The following is a 19441-nucleotide window of genomic DNA, read 5'->3' on the forward strand; positions in this document are numbered from 1 at the left end:
CTGTTTCACTTTTTATCTGAACATGTCTGAGACTGAATTATTGCACCTTCAAAAAATCATGTTTTCTACAAAAAGGAAAAAGCATTTCAAACCAAATAAAACCAAAACTACTAAATCCATCATAATAACTACAACCAAAGTTGAATTAAAATTAAAACTTAACTGTTTGTACAAACTTATTTGTTTGCACAAATAATAAAATAAAGAAAAAATGGGATGCATTAAAGGAATAAAAAAAGGATTTTGCCCCGAAAGAGCTTATGAAGATATAAAAAAAGATCCAAACTAATCAGAAACGTCTCCTGCAGTTTATTAACCCTTCATATCTCTTGTTCCTGTGCGTTTCCTGCAGATTGAAGAGGAGCTGGTTTCCCTTCAGAAGGAGCGTACTGACCGCATCAAGCACCTGCTGGAGCGCCAGGAGCGGGAGACTGACAGCTTCGACATGGAGAGCATGCGGCTGGGCTTCGGCAACCTGGGCACTCTGGACTTTCCCAAGGACGACTACAGATGAGGGGCCGGGGGCCGCTGCCACCGCCGCCACTGCCGCCGCCATCTCTCGGAGTCCACCAGGCGTCCGTCTGCCTCAGAACAACCCTCCTCTCATTTTTACCTGAACTCACCTGACAGTGCAGGTGCTGCTGACGCCCTCACTCAAACACACACAGACGCATAAAACCGGCTCCAGAACCAGCTCCAGTGTGTTTTCTGGGCTGGTCAGACAAGAGTCGATGGCAGGTTTGAGTGCCCCTCCTCCCCTTCCTCATCCTCCTCCTCCATCCCCCCCATCCTCCCCCACCTAACCTTCCTCCCCCTCCTCGCCTCTCGTGGTGTCACAAGACGACAAAAAAAAAAAAATGCTGGATAACTTCCTGTAGTTGTCATGTTTTTGTAAGAATACTGATAACATAGTCACAGTGTTTTCTTGTTTCTTGTGCAATGATGACACTTTTGGCGTGACTAAAAGTGGGACAAAAAAAAAGAAAAAAAAAAACAAAACGAGAGAAGGAGGGAGAGAAAAACGAGGGCAGTCCGATGAGCGAAATTGCTCCACAACGACCATGCATTTTTAGAGGTGATTCATCATTTTTTTTTGTTTGTTTTTTAGTTTCTCGGATCTCAAGCGGTGCAAAAATCAATCTCTCAAAGCGATAAATCTTAAAACAGCTGATCCTTCCAGCAGCTGCTTCTTTTTTGGTATTTATTCATCAGGACATTTTTATGACAAATTTGAATAATTTGATACTTTGAGAGACAAATATCACGATATACATACACGTATAATATGTGATCTCCTTCAGGTGAATTTGATTACAGAGGGGGAGGGTGATGACGAATCATGGTACTCAATATGTGTATCGTACTGATTTCTCTGCACTGGCAGCCAATGTGAATAATAAATCCATGTGACACGTGAACTCCAACTCCCAGCTAGCACAAAGGGCTTCATGTGGGCGGGGGGGGGGACCTGTACTTTGTGTATAGAAGGATTTATGGAGAGCTTTTACTTATTTTCGTATTGTATTTTAACTGTCACTCAAATCAACAAAAAAAAAAACAACTTTTTAAAGCGCTTTTTTTCCTCCCCCCTCCTCAGATAGTCTGTGAAGTTCAGTCATCTATCAATGGGATTTTTATTTTTAATTTTTTGTTTTTTTTTTTGTTTTTTTTGCTTTAACCACAACTCTTAAGCTGTGTATTTTCTTATAAACCAGAACAGTATGATGCTTTATTATTGCATGCACTTTAATTTTTTTTTTTTTTCCAGGTTAAAAGAAAGCATGAATCTGTCAGAGCTTTTAATTATATTTGTAAATAAAGTGCTCATCACACAAACGAAGGATGTGTTGTTATTATATCATTATATCTGCTGCGTGGAACAAACCGGGAGATGACGGCGACGTCTGCGCGGTAAAGATGATGAAATGTTGTGGATTTGTAATGTTTCGACTCGACGGTGACAAGTTTGAGCTCTACAGCAGCTGTGTGTGCTGCACGACGTCCTGAAGTAAACACTGAGCTTTTAAAGTGTAGTAAAATGCAAACTGAAATTCTGCTTTTAAAGCATAAAATCCAGCTCTGAATGGCTGCACATATATCTGATTTATTGTTTCAGAGATTAAATTAGTAAAAACAGAAGTAAATGGTAACAGTCTGTATATGACAAATCCAGAACCAGTGAAAGTAACGAGGTGACAGTATACAAATAAAGAGACCCAGCTGTTTGCAAGGACAAAGGTTATAAAGGTCTGTTAGATAAACCTGAGTAAAGTTCATAGTAATAAACCAGCTACACCACTGACACTAACCTTTACTGTCACTGTTGCTCTTTCACAGGAACAGGAAAAGGAACGGTGGAAACCTCAAACTTCATTCTTGGAACGTTCCAAGAACGAGATTTGAGGTTTCCACCGTTTTCTGAGGAACTGTAAAGATGAATTCATCAGCCGCTCCGTAACTGAAACCAAAGACTTTCTCTGTATTTTCTTCTGCTTGACTGACATTTAAACTTGAAAGTACACCTACTAATAATAATCCAGATTTACAGTTGTTATAATCAATGTCTGTGAAGATTCTCAGTTATCTAAAGAGGGATGAATCGAGGACAACTGGACTTGGTTGTAGATATAATCAATATTTTCATCATAAAGATGGATCAACATTAGATGGGTGTAATGTAAAAATAAAAGAATGAACCCTCAGCCAATTATCATCCGACCCTGCAGTTTACTAATGCAGCGCTCTTATGAGCGTTATAGCGTCTTTTAGCGGAAACTTATCTGTTTCGCTTCACTTTCACTGCTCTCATTGCATCTTTTTTAAGCTGCAGCAGTCATAAAGCTCTAAAAAGGGACACCAAATGACAAAGTTAGGAACTAGCAAGTGAAGATAGCGGAGCATTTAGCAAGTAAAGAAAATGATTATTGGACTTTTATCCACTAGATGAGCACAAATAGGACTGAAATTAAAGAACGTACTGTAACTGCTGGACATGTGAATAAGCAACTGTTTGCTAAGTTTGCAATATTAACTAAAAATACATGTTAGTATTGTATTCACAGCTTGTTTCTACTGGAGGTTTAAAAAGAGAAGTGTCAACTGATTGTTTCCTGGTTATCTTTTCTGCTTCAGCATGAGTCTCCTGTGTCTATCTACACCAGTCAGCGATGGTCAGTTACCGCAAACTCCACCCTGCTGGTTTCACTGCCATTGAAAATGACACCTGGAACAGGAACTATGATCCAGAGACAAAATTAAGACCCTGGTTCCACTTGTGGAAATGCAGGTAAACTATTTACCTTCATTTACACCCAGAAGGAACAGATTGAGTTACAGGAGCCTCTTCTTTACATCATATAAATAAATAAAAGGTTGAAGAGAAAGTAAAATGTCCAGCATTTTACATGAATATAGTCATAAGAATCTATAACATCACTTAAATTATGTTGATTTTTTTTAACTGCTTCTTGTGACAAATGTAACCCACCTCCTGGTTCTATTCAAATCTCAATTATTCCTCACATTTATAATAATTTAAATTAGCTAGTAAACCTTGAAAAAGGATCAGAAAACATTCCCAGAAAGAACACAACCATCTCAGTCTTTAGCAGGTTTTATTGTGCAGATGACGTCATTCAGAGGAGATGTTATTTTTGTCAGTGCGTGGGTTAAAAAGGCGAAGGCAACAATGGGAAGAAAATACTATTCGGTGGCACACTCACAAAAATAAATGCTTTGCTACAGTTGGGGGGGGGGGGGGGGGGGGGTTTTTTGCTTCTTGCAGGAGTGGGAATATCCTACAGATCAAAAAGCCTCTGTGGGAATTCCTAGTGCTTAAAGCTGTCACGTCGAGTCTTTTCTTCTTTTATTTTCCAGCCAGCTGCTGGTACAGTTTGGGGACGTAGTCGTCCCACTCTGCCTGGTAGCAGGTCCCGGCCACTGGGGCTCCCAGTTTGTATTTCTGCCTGAAGCTCTGGATCTTGAACTTGCCGCGGCCGTCTCCGGAGCGGTTGGTGAGGACGGCCTCGGAGCAGGACAGACTGCTCGGCTGCTCGTACACCAGCCACACGTACCTGTGGAGACCTGCGGGGGGGGACGAAGACTGAAGGTTTTAAATGTTTCATTGCTGCTGGAAAATCTTTAAACTGCAGATACTTGACACCAGGCAACATAGATACTGTATACGACGGCAAAGACTTTCCAAACCAGCAGTTACATATGTTCAATTTAACAACTGATCAGTGGACAGTTTGATTTCAGACATAAACTGTCTCACAAACACACCAATTCTATTAAAATAAATATGAAAAAGACTGTGAAAAACATGCTGAGTGTCTGGACCAATCCCCTGATTAATATTTCACCAGGAAGACTTCATTTTAATACATGTATTATACATGTTTTTGCCCAGAAGACCTTCAGGAATTTCTATGTTTATGTTTCTGCTTCTGCCCTCCCGGACACATCCAACCAATAAGCGGAGCGAACGTTGTCACGCAGCTTTGGTTCGCTTGGATTTGTCTCTGTGTGAAAAGTAACTGAACCACCGACTCATCCACTGACTCAGCCCAGAGGAAAAGGAACTACAGGTTATAAAAAAAGCGCTGCGTTTCATCCTGTCTTACCTGTACCCTGAGGGGGACCGGAGCCAACGTAGTCTGACATGACGCAGCCGGAGGAGACGTCATTTCCTTTCATGTTGACCACCAGAAAGTGATGCCACTCCCTTTAGTGACAGACACAAAAAAAAACACGTTAGTATAAATGTGTTTATAAGTAGTACGATGCACAAAATTTAATTCAAAAAAAGAAGATTGCATTAGATTGCAATGAGGTCACCTGTGAGTGACTATTCTGATTATAGGTTTTACTTCCTCTGTGGTTTTCTCCTCACCTGCAGTCGATAACTACAGAATTCTGCTCTTTATCGTATCTAACAACCAAAATATTTTCAGATGGAGGTCCCTGGAGTGAAATCTTATAAAATAGGGCTCTGTGGCCTAATGTGAATCAATTTAAGGGTCCTTAACATGAAAAAGGTTGAGGACCACTGGTTTATGGCGTCATCAGTAACAAACCGCAACGTCCCTGGCTGAAGTTTATTCAGGTTACTTTGCTGCACGTCGACAGTTGTTTATTCTCCTCCCTCGTTTCCTGTCATATCTCTACTGAAAGCATAAAATACCCCCCACCCACCTACTTCCCAGGAAGACAATACATTTGACCATGATTTTTTAAAAAAAAGGGTGAAAACTGCTAATTAGATCACATCATTTGTGTCACATCTGTAATCTCCTATAACTAAATTATTGTCTCCCTGCATCTTTTGTGCACGCTTAAAATTAAATTTCCTCAAATTTCAAGCAGGATGCAAGTCATTTGGTGTTTTCTGCTCTAAATTTATTTCAAACTTGCCATCTCTCCTCTCACCTGAATTTGGGGTCTTTCCTGCTGGGAGCATCGGGGTCGGTCAGGGCCAGAGTGTACAGTTTACCGGAGTCACATCCATCCCACTCCAGACAGGTGGGTCGATCCTGCACCTGGAAAAAAAAAAAAAAAAAGATTCAACAAAACCTGTGCGTCATTTTCTCAGTGGCCTGAGTATTTGGCTCAACTTTGACACCCATCTGGCGGCGCTGTTCACCATCTGTTTCAGCTGCAGACACGCTGTGGGTGGGGTTGCATTATGTTTGTTACCTAATTCATTGTTGGCAAACATTTGCATGCTGGATGTAATCGAATAATCAGCGACAGAGCAGTTTTCTGATGATGTAAGCGTGTCAGCATGGTGCAAACGGTGCAGCTGTTTCATTCAGAGAGGACGCTAAGTTAGCCGGGTTAGCTAAACACCGTTAGCTGACTGACCTGTGTTGGCGTGAGCACTTTGCCGAGTTCGTCGATTTCCACGGATCCGTATTTAACAGTCATAGGCTTTGCAGGTTTTTCCTCGACCTCCTGCAGGGCGAGAGGCCCGGTCCACTGGCTCAAATCTACGGGCATGTTGGCCGAACAGGACTGGTTTGAGCTGCAGGTGATGCTGACTGTGCAGGCAAACAGAGTCTGCCAGAAGTGCTGCGTTCATGTACAATCAGAAGATGTGGGACCTGGTGAAAAATGTGCGTGTTTAGCTTCTGCTTCTTCTTTAAGGTCTATTGGCGTTTGGCAAACAACGAATTGGCGCATTACCGCCACCAACTGGTGTGGAGTGTGGATAAGAATATGTAGTATTTACAATATTCATTAAAAAAAACTAAAAATCTTCTCAATCAAATCAGTTAGTTAAGATACTGAAATAGGATTCGATAACACTGATTTCTTGAGTCCTTTGGTAGAATATCTATTAGATCAAAGTGTACTTTTATCTTTCTGATGTTTTGAATCACATGCTTTCTTTCTGCCTCATATTTCTGACTGTGTAGCACAACATGCTCTACTGTTTCTTCTTACCCACATGATTCACATCTGCCTGTATTATGTTTACCTGTTTTGAAGAGTTTCAATACTTTATTGTCAGTTCAACATAGTTCATAGGAATTTGATTCGGTGGGCTCACACAGAACAAGAACAAGAAGAACCCCTTCATATACAATGAATAATGTAGTAGAGTAGAAAGTACAATATTTCTATCTGAAATGTAGTGGAGTGGAAGTATAAAGTAGCATCAAATGGAAATACTCAAGTAAAGTACAAGTACTTCGAATTGCACTTAAGTACAGTATTTGAGTAAATGTACTTTCCACCACCGACAAGTCGCACCATCTGGAGCCAAGATATTTCCATTTGTGAACCTTAAACAATCTAAAATAGATGCTAATCGCATTTTTAAATGAATTGTCTGTTGTAGTGTTGATAACACCTGATTGTCTTCATGTAGATTCACATTTACTGGATAATTTGTCTGTTTTACCATGTTAGTGACACATATTCGCAGCAGACCAATGTGAGGTAGCTACCTTAAGTAATCGATGCTTATTCCAAATTCATGTTTTTGTGTTTAGCACTCTGAATAGAGAAGTCGTGTTTTTTCCCAGTAATGTAACTACACTGGAACGTCACATACGGCACAGGCTGCAGGCGAGGTTTGTGGTTCGTTTAGATGTCTGTCAATCACATCAGACGTCCCTCCCCCGACTCACATGCTCTATTAACATACTTTATGTCTCCAGACGTCCCGTTTTTAGTAACGACACTCTGAGAGAAATGTTTAATTGACTTAATAAATTGAAAAAATATGATCTAGCCTACCTGTTTCTCCTTCTTATTAAACTGCAGTAATTCCTATCAGGGATTAGACTGGGTCTGTGGTAATCTGTATAGTAGTTTATAGCAGACATTGTGGTAGCCTACATGAATGGTGCCTATTATCTCTTCTATGTCAGTAGTTCATTCTACAAACCTCAAAACACACATAGGATGAGATTTTTTGTCACTGATTCCAATTATATGAATGTTTTTTGGGGTTTTTTTCATTATTGTTGACTTGGAGTGTTGTACAGCAGAAGTGAGACAGATTGATAATGGTGAGAGATGAGTTCATCCCAACACTGACAGTCCCCAAACTCCCACAGTTAAAATGCTCTGTTTAGTAAAAAACCAGCTACTCATGCTGTCATCTTGTAACGACCTAATTACACTCACCAGTTCATTTGACTTCCCAGCGTCTATTGCATTTGACTTGACTACAATACTTGTTATACATCTATTTTATGAGGATTATATGTTTATCACATACTTTTAAAAAAAACATGTCTGTATGTTACACCAATACACACAATATCACATAATTCCTTGTGCCATAATCCAAATCCAAAGTCAGATTTTTATTGTGCCAACATACAGCACATCACAGAAAACATCATGCTGTGCCATAAACCTACAGCTTCATTAACAGATATCACAATTTACCACTTTATGTACTTCTAGCTAAAGTTGAACCAGTAAAAGGCTTAAAAGATTTAACCAGTTTACTACAAATCACTCATACTTTACATCACAGCTGTACATTTGTGTGTTTTATATATTTCCAGGTCTATTATGGATCTATTTATGACGTTAACATTTGTCACTTTACTGTTGATCATGACTCATTTCTGTTAATAATGTGGGTTAGGTGCTGACTAATTTCAGGTGTTTGGCCTGCATTTCCCGAAAATGATAATGGAACTTTGACAAAACATGTTGCGGACTTGATTTTCTTTTTGCAAAACTCAAGCAAGTTTAAAAAGTCAGCTGATTAACTGGAAAAACAACGGCTGTTTGGTACAATATGAAAACTACATACAAAAGACATTACAGCATGCTTTTGAAAATGGTCAACTAAAATATAAAGTATACAAGCTTTGAAGTTGAGGAGCTAAAACTTTCACAATTTTACCAACTTCTTATCAAAATCTGTCATAAATGTATAACGCCATTACACAGGCAGCCTTAAATAATACACATCTACTCTAACTCACCCTAACTTCCATTAAAAACCATGAGAAAACAATGTCATTACAGTCCATTTAGTAGTTGTGTTGGAACTTTCAACCAAACCAAATGATCGTCCTCTGGACCTTGCCCAATTGTCATGGTATTCAAATCTTTAATTTCTTCTGAAATAAATGTTATGATGTACATACTAAAGTCTTGTTGTAAACCATCTCTGTGACAACAGCGATTCTATCCACAGAGGAAGGCCATGAAATGTGGTTGAAAGCTCTTGAAATACAATGGGGACCCTGTTTGGGTTTTTTTTTTTTTTATCAAGCTGCTGTTTCCAATATCAAAAATGAACCTTCAAGTTAAAAAAAATGGAAATTTGAACATGTTTTTTTTTCCTCTGGAAAAAAAAGGGGAAATCCAACTGCTGATGAAGATCATGTAATATGATTGAAAGCCTCTGCACAGCTCCTAAAAGGACCTTGTGGTGACATTGTCTTCTCAGCTCCTGTTTCCACAGTCAAAAACGAACTTTGAATCTCAGTTTTAATCTGTTCAAATCTATAAAAAATAAATAAATAAATCAGCCCATATAGATGGGAAAAATTAGTGTGCAACTCAATTTTTAACACCAGTGATACAGATATAATCTATATTACTGTAATGCACTTTAACAACTGTCCTAATACAGTGTTACGATGATGTAATATTTGTGTAATAATCTTATTTAGGCCTGTATATTTGATTGAAAATGGTGTTACTGTACCTTTAACAAGGTGAAGTCAGGGTGTGGTTTATCCGTTTCCGGATCAGCGTGCTCTAGTAAACAAAGCAAGTCCGCCAAAAACCTGCAGCAGAGACAGAAGTTCCGTCATGTCAGACTGCTCACCTGAGCTGACACTCTAGTGTGTTTACTCAGGTTTAAATGGGCGGACTGGTGTCCGCTGTGTTTCAGTGTGTTTCAGACGCGCTCACACAGGTAAACTAGTCAGACAGGTTTGGACTGAAAGCCTTTTGTTCGCTTGTTTTAGGAAGGAGATGTAGCCAATTGGGAAGTTATCATGAAGATAGTCGCAACTGTATCGCTTCTACACCTGTGTTTATACGCGACAGGTGAGTTTTTTATTGCCACGGACAGCCAGGTGAGTGTGAGAAAACCTGCTGACGTTTCTATTTTCTCTTCCTCTTCTTGTCAAAGCGGCAGTTTCGGGCTCCACTGAGACAGTCGTGACAGCCGCACCGGACGACATCGCTCTACTTCCTTGTTACACCGCCGGTAACGTAACACCGTCTTTAACGACATGGATGAAAAACGGTCGGAAAGTCATCAGTGGCCCTTCAGCAGCAGCTGCAGCCGGCCTGCCGAGCTCTTCACCCGCCGCACAGCGCCTCACGGTGCTGCATGATGGGAGTCTGAACATCCAGAGGGTGAGACCTGGAGATGAAGGCAGCTACCTGTGCAACTCCTCACTACCGGACAACAACACCTTTCAGGCACGTGTCCTGCTCCAAGTAGCCAGTAAGTGAACACTCACATGTCCAGTAAAGAGTCCAGTATGATGATGACCTACTGGGCCTTTTAACGTTTCACAAGAATTAAGCATTTCAAGCAAATACAAACTGGTTTTTCAACATGACAGACGGGCCTGCAGTCACATGGTGACATGCATGATACTGGAAGCTGCACTAGAGCAGAGCTGCAGCTAAAAATTATATATTTTTAAAGCAAAAAGCCAAACTTTTCAGAGCTGATTGTCCATATCTAACATTACATTTCTTCGATATCTGAATGTACGAACAAAAAAAGAAGAGTTTCCTAACTGGTGTATGAAGAAGTGTGAGGTTAAACATATGGCTGACTGAATATTGGTTAGAATATTTTGTCTGTTATGCTTCTATGAACAGAACCTGAATAAGATTTATGTATCATGTTTGTGTGTTTACTTCTATATGATTGCATATGGAAATAAAGGTGAAAAAAACCCAACTTATAACTTCTGTAAGCTTTACAAGATATTTTATTATTTCGTTTTCTTTTATATTACAGTCTTTAGTCGCCCTGCTGTGTTTATAGATACAAGTTGTATACTCTCGAAAACACTAAAGATTAATTTCATCATTGATTCATCTGTCAGCTGATTGTTCAATTCATTGTTCACAGCTGGAATTATTAGTTGATTGTTAGATAATTCATTATCAGCTATATTGATAATCAGTTTAGAGCTGCGACGATTAATCGATGGCCAGAAAATTAATCGGTAACCGTAGCAAAATCCTCTGCGGCTTCCTGTTTGTGTATTGATTTTCGGTTTTCTTGATTCTTCTGTGATATTAAACTGAATATTTTTGGGTTGTGGAACAAAACGAGACATTCGAGGACGTCTGTGCATCATTTTATACACATTTCCCAAAAATTCTGACCAGTACATTTGGTACATTTTTTTAAAACTGTGAGTACTAGAATTTAAAATGTCAGCACTGAACCTTTCAACCCTTCAACAACATGTTCCAACACATATGTGGCATCTTACTCCACGTTGATTCTTCAGTATTAAAATAACATTCTTTGTCTCACCACTTTTGTATCAGTCAATCAAACCTTCTTGCACGAACTTCTTCCAGGTGGTCCAGAAAATGTTGTAATATCCGTCGGTCCCGCCGCTCCCCTGTCCAACGGGACGCTCGTCACCTTTCGGGGCTCGACCGTCACATTCAACTGCTCCGGCTCCTCCTACCCGTCTCAGCAGCTGACTTTGGCCTTCAGAGGAGCCTCGTCCAGCAACGACTCGCTGGATTCAACCTCTAGATCCTGGCTGGACTTCAGGATAGCAGACATTCAGCCCAGCGCTCAGGGAGTTTACAGCTGCATGGCCCAGAACACCGTGTCTCATCAGGCGGTGAATAAGAGCACACAGCTGCTAGTATACTGTAAGTACCGCTAACTATTGGGCTGCAAATAGCAAGAGTCAGCTTTTATTGAATATTGACATGAGGAAAAAATATACACAAAGCAACTTTTGATTCAAATTATTCAATAAAATACCTGAGTTTCAGTCCAGATACCAAAGCAACACCTTAGTCAGAATAATATAAACATATTTTTCTACAAAACCTCTTAATTTTGCAAGTGTCCTCAAGTAGAACCTCGATTAAAAATGATACACAGATGTTGCCGAACTGATCAACTAAACATAGCACAGCAACACTAATCTTAATCTTTAATCTACATGACCTCTGTTATAAAAATAACAATTTTATCTGCAGGTTTAGGATGAGGGAAGAGCTGGAACGATCAGTTGATGAATCGATTGACGGAAAATTAATCGGCAATAATCGATTATTCATTTACGAAAAGATAAGATGACTTTACTGTGTCACACAGCAACAGAAATTCTCCTTTCTTCTCCAAATATTTGATGCTTTTTGGCTTCTTAAATTTGAGAACATTGGACTGTAGGATATTGTAACAGGCATTTTTTGCAGTTTTCTGATGTTTTATAGACAAAGTGATAAATCAGTTAATCGAGAAAATAACCTGCAGATGAATCAATAATGAAATTAGTTGCAGCCCTGCAGTAGATGAGGGTAATGAGAGTGTTAATGTACACATGATGTGCTGAGGTGTTACAGTTGAAATGATGAAGACGCTTGCAAATGACAAAGCAACACAACATTCAAACCTTACTTGTGTTTTTCATTTTGCCTCTTAAAGATTTTATTAAATTCTACTATTTCACTTTTTTTTCATCTTTTAACAAAATGAATCAACCACAGACAGAGAGATATGAAAGAAAAAGTGAGTCCTAATTTTGCTATTTTGGTCTTTTCTGTACTCACATCTATTGCATGACTGTCCATCCTGGAAGAGCCACATTTTGTTTGTTTGTTTGTTTGTTTGTTTTTTTGAAGGGAGTTTCTTCATCCAAATCAAGGGTTAAAGGTCAGAAGTGTCCCATGTTGTACAGATTGTATTGGGCTATATAAATAAATTGGACTTGACTGGAGTTCAGGTGGTACCAGTCCCCTAGACTTAAAAGATATGTGTTATGAGTTTTAATAATATATATATCAGTCAGTCTCTTTCCTATAGTATCCTTTCATGCAGAATTACAAGATACACATATTTAATATATGCAAGACATTCATAGAGTCAGAACTAGTAGCAAAGTTTACAGAGAGATGGTTCACTGATTTGAATGGGAATCATTGATGGGAACCACAAACTGTTCTTTAAACTTTTTAGTGGGCAGATTGGTTTGGTGCTGACTGCAAAACCTCCACCACCATTTGCACTAATGTGGGTCCTTTCTTTGTCACAGTCAAAACAGTTTTATCAGCTGCTCTGACTGGTCTACTCCTTTTTCAGAGATGATGTCACTAAAAAGGCTTGATATTTAAATAATATCAATCTTTCATCAAGTTAATAAACGATGTTTTTGTCCTGACTAGATGTCCCAGACAGGCACCCTGAGTGTATGTGGGTGCGGGTACAGGACTCCTCTCACGTCCTGTTCAACTGCACCTGGTTCGGAGCGTATCCCACCCCGACGCTGCGCTGGGGGGAAGATGAGGGTGACCGGGGGGTTCGCCAGAAAGGACGTATCTATGCTGCCGAGGTGACGGACAGCCTGTCGGTGACGTTGAACCGCTCCCAGCTGTACGACGGGCAGACGGTGAGGTGCATGGCGCAGCACCGGGCGCTCGCTACAGGAAAAGAGAAGTCGTGTTCGTTCACCCTCAGTAAGTGTGTTGTGGTGAAATGAGCCTCCTAACAATCCTGAGATGTGCAGCTACTGAATCTTTTATGTACTTTCCACTTTAGAGACTGCTGAGCCACTCTGAGAGTCTCAGCGTACAAAGATCTCAGTATTCTTAGCTTTGACTTTAGTTTAATTATAAGACACTTTAAAGCATTTTTTCTCACTTACCATGAAGATAGTTTGTGTTTTATTTGTCCAGGCTGTCTTTAACATCTCCCATTTAGAGTCTTATCCTGGTTAATTGAACAAGAGAAACCTGGATATGCTCCTAACTGTATACATGATCACAACAGTATCCAGGTTCCTGATTGTGTTTTGCACTAGTAAGAAAACATTGCGTAATCCTTGTTCATACATACTTCAGATACTAATCAGATGTTCATACGCCTCTACACGCCCTTCCTGTCATAGACTCCCGTCACACTGTATATTCTGTTTCTATTATAAACTAAACACTGTTGCAATAACTAACACTTTGAGTGCAATGATTAGTCAATTAATCGGCAGCTATTTTGTTAATTACAAAAATGCCAAATATTTGATGGTTTCAGCCTCTTTAATGTGAATGTTTGCTGCCTTTCTTGGTCTTACGTGATAGTGAATTTAATATTTTGTGGTTTTGGGATTTTGGTCCCAATAAACATCTGATGATGTCTCGTTGTGCTGTAGGATATGTTTCGTTGACCACATTAAAGGTTAATCAATTAATTCTGAAAATAATCTGCAGACAAATCGATGATGATGATGATGATAATTGTTAGTTGCAGCAATATGAGAGTCACAACCCAGGAAAACTGATTGACAGGTTAACTGACACTTATGTGTGTATAAATGTTATTTTTACATCATAAAGATTAAGTTGTTTACAAGTTCCTTGTTAAATTCTCATAATTAATACTCCCATAATTAGTTTTAAGTATTTCTGCTCATACAAACACAGTCAGTGAGACACAGTTAGTAGCGAGACCAGGAGGTGTTGAATGCAGGAAAGTTAGTGGTTCAATCAGTAGTGTAAAGCTTATCATCACAGTATTGTTCCAACAATGAAATGACGCAGATGTTTGCCCTATAAATCATTGAACACAAGGAGTGTCTTAATCAAATAAGATCCAGACTCTACCTGTCTAATCCCTGAAGTATCATTTTACCACAGTTTTTATGTAATTATATAACCATTTTACTTTTTATTGATTAATATAACATGTTTAACTTATGCGCCTGTCATGAAACTTTTTACATTTTAGAATCTCACCACAGGCTGATGGACAGTTCTTAAGTCATCCTAAATGTAAAAAGTGTAAGTTTTGTGTTTCTGGCAGCAGCAGCAGGATTTACTTGATGAACCGGGTAGTTGACAGAAACAGCCCTGAGTGAGACCTGCAGAAACTCAAACTTCAGCAGAAAGTTGCAGAATAAAGACAACAGCCATAAAACAACACAGCAGTGATGTGTTAGCACTCTAATATGACGGGTATCCTGATGAGCCAGGGTAACTTTGTACCACCAATTAATTTATCGATTATTTTTGTGATCACAAATTCCCAGAGCCACAGGTGACATCTTCATTTTGTTTTTTTTCTAACCAGCTGACCAAAACCAAATATATTCAATTTACAATTATAAAAAAACAGACAAAAGATGCAGCAACCAGAGACAGACAGAGAGTTTGGCATTATTGCTTGATAGCTGATTTAAAGGAATAGTTTGACATTTATTCGGCTAGCTGTTTCCCCCTGTTTCCACTCTTTATGCTAAGCTAAGCTAACCAGCTGCTAACCAGAAAGCCATTAGGCATATTTTCCAAAATGTCAAACTATTCTTTGAAGCAATTAAATAAAAATGCAAACCCTTACGATACTGAGAGACTCTTGTATGTTTAAAAAAAACCTTTATTTGTCCAGTCTGAAAACATTTCAGTGTTTGTCCCTCTCTCCCAGAGCCTCCGTTCCCTGAAGGCGAGCCGCTGACCACGGCTCTGGAGGCGACCAGTGTAACTCTAACCTGCACCGAGGCCAAGTCCATCCCCCCTGCAAACACTATGTGGAGGAAAGGGCTCCAGCAGGACAACATCGTGCCCGGCTCGAAGTACGTCCTGTCTCAAGAAGGCCCCGTACTCAAGCTGACCATACTCAACATCAGCAAGGACGACGAAGGCGTCTACTTCTGCCGCAGCGAGAACCCCCTCGCTGTCCGAGAGCTGGAAGTCTACCTCACTGTGAGGAGTGAGTCTGGGATGAGAGGAAGCGGCTCAGTGTGCAAATAAAAACAGCGAAACAGACTTCAAGATGTACAGGAAAAAAAATAGTTTGTGTTTTTACAGTTATTAGAGAGAGAAAGAGAGAGATTAACAATCTAAAAGTGTAAATAAATGAAACCTTTAAAGAGGTAAACACAGTGAATTGAAGATGCAGTTTTTAGAGCCATAGATTTTAAACAAACCGAGCCAGTGACTGCAGGTGTCGGCTCCACCTCTGGAATGCTGATAAACCTGCTGCGTCGCCCTTTTCTACGCTTCATAATCCTCTCCTTGTCGTCTTGTTTTGCTTCGACAGCCTCCTCAGCGTACACCGGAGCGATCATCGGCGTCTTTATAGCTGTGCTGATCGTGGGGTCGGCCGTCATCATCGCTAAAACGATTTACTCCAGCCGACACCGGATTTGTCTGGGTTTGTATATCGAGTTTATCTTCGCAACACAAGCATGGAAGTCACAAATGCATGCAACTCATGACCCTGCCCAGCTTCACCTCATATGTTTAAGAAGGATATGATCACTTTTTGCACACATTAAGCGTTCATGTACTACATCTGTAATGCTGTATGTGAGAAATGTAACTCACAAAAGCCTGAATTGTAAATATACAGCAAAACTGATTTCACCATTTCTGTTCATATTTTTGTTGCAGGAGGTGGTTTTGGGTGAGTATCTCACATTTACTTATCTAATACGCACGGCATGTTTATTTTAGCGACCTAATCCACACATTTAAAGGGATTAAGCTGTTGTTTCTGCTTCACACTCTTTTTATTCCTGCAAACACAAACTTACTGTAGATGTTGTCATTGTCACATCACAGTACTACCAGTGATGCAAAAGTTAGATTCATTTAATGTGATTTGGGAGTCGGGTAAGGAGAGCTTCTCTTTTGTCTCACTATTTGGCACCTGTGTTCACCAGTTATACTGCACTCCTCTTACAGTGATAGTCCTGCAGCAGGTCAAGTAGAAAGGACAGTTTTGTTCCCCTTTTCTAGTTGTTGAAATGCATTCTGGGGAACGTAGCAACCCTTATAAAATACCCTTTGTCTTTAGTCCGTGCTACCAACGCAGAATGTTTCTGCTGTTTGTATACAAAAAATCAGTGTGTATTTTTCAGGAAATAACCCTGATCGAATGTGACCTCTGTAAATTAAACGTCACAAATAGGAAGCAAAATACGTTTTGGAAGATTTAATACTTTTTTTAAACTTTCAGAATCCAGTTCATCACTTGCCATAATTTGTTTAGATTTTTTTCCAGATGTAAGAAGCTCCTTAATTTCCTTTGTGCAATTCATTGTTGTATAATGGTTAATTAGTTCATTAGTTTCAACAATCAAGCTGATTTTTTTTTTTGTAAACAAACAATATTATGTTGTTTACATTCAGCGTTTTTCAGCCAAAACTAGGATACAAACAGTTTTTTGTATCTTTGAGGCCTAATAAACCCTCATAAAACATTTGCAGAGCAGATTTTTGGAGGAATTTGAAACTTAAATTCTTTACATCCAGCGAACAGCAGTCTTCTTCTTCTTCTTTGCCTTTGTTGCAGCATCACTAAATTTTCTTTGCATGACATCCATCCCTTGTATGGGTGTTCTTGTGAGCGCGTACACAAGATGCAAACAAAACAGGGACCCATTCTTAAAAATATTGCTTGTTAGTGCTACTAGCAGTCAAAAATTCCACAGGGTACCTTTAATTTTGTCCCTTTACATTACATTCAGCACTACATTCTCAAAACCTCTTCAGAAGAACACATAATAATCCCTGAAATGCATCAAACAACAAAGATTTGATGATGTGTAACAGCAGATAATGATCATACAGCCTCTAACATGATGACATTTCTGCTCTCCAGGCAAATGGAGGAGGACAGAGGAGACATGCTGAGTCTGGTTGAGTCTGACGATGAGCAGATCTTTCAAGACGCCGTTCCCCGGCTTCCTCCTTTAACAAACGGACGGCACACAACGCTCGTCCAGATACACCGCATCCCATCGAGTACGATCTAACACAGCAGTTTGCATTCATTTTGTGAATGAAGTTTAACACGTTTGGTAAAGTGAAAATATCCTCTTTTGTCAGGTGATCACGAGGAGGCAGAAACCGCTGACACAAGTCCACAACAGCAAGAAGACACCGTTCAGACAGAAGAGCCAGCAGATCTTGTAACATTTTAGGTTTTTAGACGATTGTTTTACTTTAAGATAAATATAATTTACTCCCAATACTCCCAATGAGAATGTGAACAGAATTGGTGGAAGACGCGTGTAAAAGAAAACATGATCTCTTTTAAATTAGTTTTTTTTAAAGTGGGTTTTGAATTTTTATAAGCTAATTTCTATGGTTTGTTTGTACAGCATTTTGAATATGTTGCTGTGATGTTGAGGTTGATAAATTAAAACTGTTTAAACAAAATGTGACAACGGCTCCCGTCATCAACTTACTTCCTCCCTCCCTGTCCTTTGATTACGTCTCTGTCCCGCTCTGTACGCAGATTATCTCTGACTATCCCAGTCCAGAGTGTGACTCTATACTGGAACCATTTTAAAAATGAGGTGGAGTCAGTTTGTCACTCATCATATCTGATGTTGTGTGGGATGTAGTGAGGGTTAAACCAGTTTTCTTATGTTCCAAGAAGAAACATGAGTGGTTGGAGTGAAATTTTGGTAATAAGATATCTGTAATGTAACAATATTTTGTTCTGTTAGTTTAATTATTTGAACGAGGGATTGGTAATATGATGAGGATTAAAAAACATAATATAGAAGATTGTTGTATCACTTAACTGTAACTGTCTTTAACCTCTAGAACCTCAATTTTTCCCTTAAATTACCCCGTTAGTTATCTTAAAAGTAATTAAAAAAAATGTATACTGACCAGGACAGCAAATATGCAAGATTAAAATCTAAGTTAAAAATATAGCCAGTATAGCTAGTTTAATTCTGTTTAAAAGAGTGAGACTAAGCACATACTTGTTTCATTATTACAGTCTATGCAGCATTTCAATAATTGCTCATTCCAAGTCCCGCCATTTGTCCTCCCTTCATTGGATGTGAACAAAACTCAGTATGTATGTTCAGGAGAAAGTGTTAGATGTCTCTAGTGAGTTTAATCAGGATTGCTCAAAGGTATCTTGAGTTATGAGCGGATATGTGATAGGCCACGCCTACTTGCACCAATCAATATGGTGCCTCAGATTTGGGTTTGTGGTGCCCTGTATGGGTCGGGCTTCAAACGCTTTGGTAGACTTATTCCCAATTACGGACTGACATTATGTACCAAGATTTATGGTGATTCGACAAATAGTTAATGAGTTATGGCCAATATTCTCTAAGCCCCGCCCATTGTGAAGATATTTTGGTTGATGGCGGCCATGTTTTTTGATCAATCTTGCTCATTTATAGTAGAATTGTGCATCTTAGTCTCACAGTGCTGTATACCAAATTTGGTGTTGATTGAGTTAAAATCCAAAAAAGTAGATGTCACATTACTGTTTTTCAAATTATGCAAATTGGCAAAAAAAAAAAAAAATCCATCATGGCGGACTTTTATGATTCAGGAAGCTTTTACTTTTGTAAAGTACATTGAACTGGACTTGTGTGCGAAATGTGTGCCTAATAACAGTGAGTCATTTAATATAATGTTTTGTGAGTCATTTAATACACTTTATTTGCCTCACTGAGCCATAAAATGGAAATATACTAGATTTTTAAATATAATTAATTAATATTTTATTAATTATATAATAATTATGAGATAAAATGTTAATGGGACTTTTTAGTGAACAAATTATCTTCTAGTTCATTAAAACATCAAGACACAAACAACACTGACAGTTTAAATTCTCAAATTATTAAAATACATTCGGAGAGGGCATAATTTTTTTTTATTTGTGACTGTTTCGTAAAAAAATAAAAATAAAAAAATAAAAATGTTCCTGTAGTTCATCTTGACATATTTTGAATCTTTGAAAGAAAGGTTATGTTCCTAACTAGAC

General features: G+C 39.0%; 3 protein-coding genes across 8 annotated transcripts in view; 2 read left to right on the forward strand and 1 right to left on the reverse strand.

Moving 5' to 3' along the window:
• taok3a (TAO kinase 3a) overlaps nt 1-1840 on the forward strand; it is a 72165-nt gene extending 70325 nt beyond the window's left edge. For all 4 annotated transcript variants that reach the window (XM_042420929.1, XM_042420933.1, XM_042420931.1 and 1 more), the window contains exon 21: nt 353-1840. In XM_042420929.1, coding sequence (XP_042276863.1) covers nt 353-514 — 162 coding nt within the window. In that variant the 3' untranslated portion in view covers nt 515-1840. The remainder of the gene's footprint in view (nt 1-352) is intronic.
• Nucleotides 1841-3597: 1757 nt separating this feature from the next.
• pebp1 (phosphatidylethanolamine binding protein 1) lies at nt 3598-6115 on the reverse strand. Its single transcript, XM_042421012.1, has 4 exons — nt 5866-6115; nt 5431-5540; nt 4626-4726; nt 3598-4083 (listed from the first exon to the last, which is right to left on the reverse strand). Exons 1-4 carry the CDS (start codon nt 5998-6000, stop codon nt 3866-3868), a joined length of 564 nt encoding a protein of 187 aa, XP_042276946.1. The 5' UTR covers nt 6001-6115; the 3' UTR covers nt 3598-3865.
• Nucleotides 6032-17864, forward strand: vsig10 (V-set and immunoglobulin domain containing 10). Of its 3 annotated transcripts, none has more exons than XM_042421007.1 (10): nt 6032-6116; nt 9453-9534; nt 9620-9940; nt 11044-11349; nt 12871-13161; nt 15119-15403; nt 15734-15847; nt 16087-16099; nt 17300-17442; nt 17527-17864. In XM_042421007.1, exons 1-10 carry the CDS (start codon nt 6081-6083, stop codon nt 17619-17621), a joined length of 1686 nt encoding a protein of 561 aa, XP_042276941.1. In that variant the 5' UTR covers nt 6032-6080; the 3' UTR covers nt 17622-17864. The 3 variants fall into 3 exon arrangements, 2 of the variants coding, with proteins under 2 accessions (XP_042276941.1, XP_042276942.1); XM_042421008.1 differs by lacking the exon at nt 6032-6116 and adding an exon at nt 9192-9326; XR_006098085.1 differs by lacking the exons at nt 17300-17442; nt 17527-17864 and having other exon boundaries at nt 15119-15396; nt 16087-16100.
• Nucleotides 17865-19441: the final 1577 nt, after the last annotated feature.

Source organism: Thunnus maccoyii, chromosome 9 (assembly GCF_910596095.1).
Source record: "Thunnus maccoyii chromosome 9, fThuMac1.1, whole genome shotgun sequence".
NCBI lineage: Eukaryota > Metazoa > Chordata > Actinopteri > Scombriformes > Scombridae > Thunnus > Thunnus maccoyii.

Excerpts from the sequence above, each read along its gene's own strand:
- pebp1 (XM_042421012.1), bottom strand. The coding sequence starts at position 6,000 with ATGCCCGTAGATTTGAGCCAGTGGACCGGGCCTCTCGCCCTGCAGGAG. Across the intron at positions 4,727-5,430 it reads AGGAAAGACCCCAAATTCAG|GGAGTGGCATCACTTTCTGG; the intron begins GTGAGAGGAGAG and ends CTGTCACTAAAG. Across the intron at positions 4,084-4,625 it reads CGGTCCCCCTCAGGGTACAG|GTCTCCACAGGTACGTGTGG; the intron begins GTAAGACAGGAT and ends CCCCCCCCGCAG.
- vsig10 (XM_042421007.1), top strand. The coding sequence starts at position 6,081 with ATGTACAATCAGAAGATGTGGGACCTGGTGAAAAAT. Across the intron at positions 9,535-9,619 it reads CCTGTGTTTATACGCGACAG|CGGCAGTTTCGGGCTCCACT; the intron begins GTGAGTTTTTTA and ends TTCTTGTCAAAG. Across the intron at positions 11,350-12,870 it reads CACACAGCTGCTAGTATACT|ATGTCCCAGACAGGCACCCT; the intron begins GTAAGTACCGCT and ends TGTCCTGACTAG.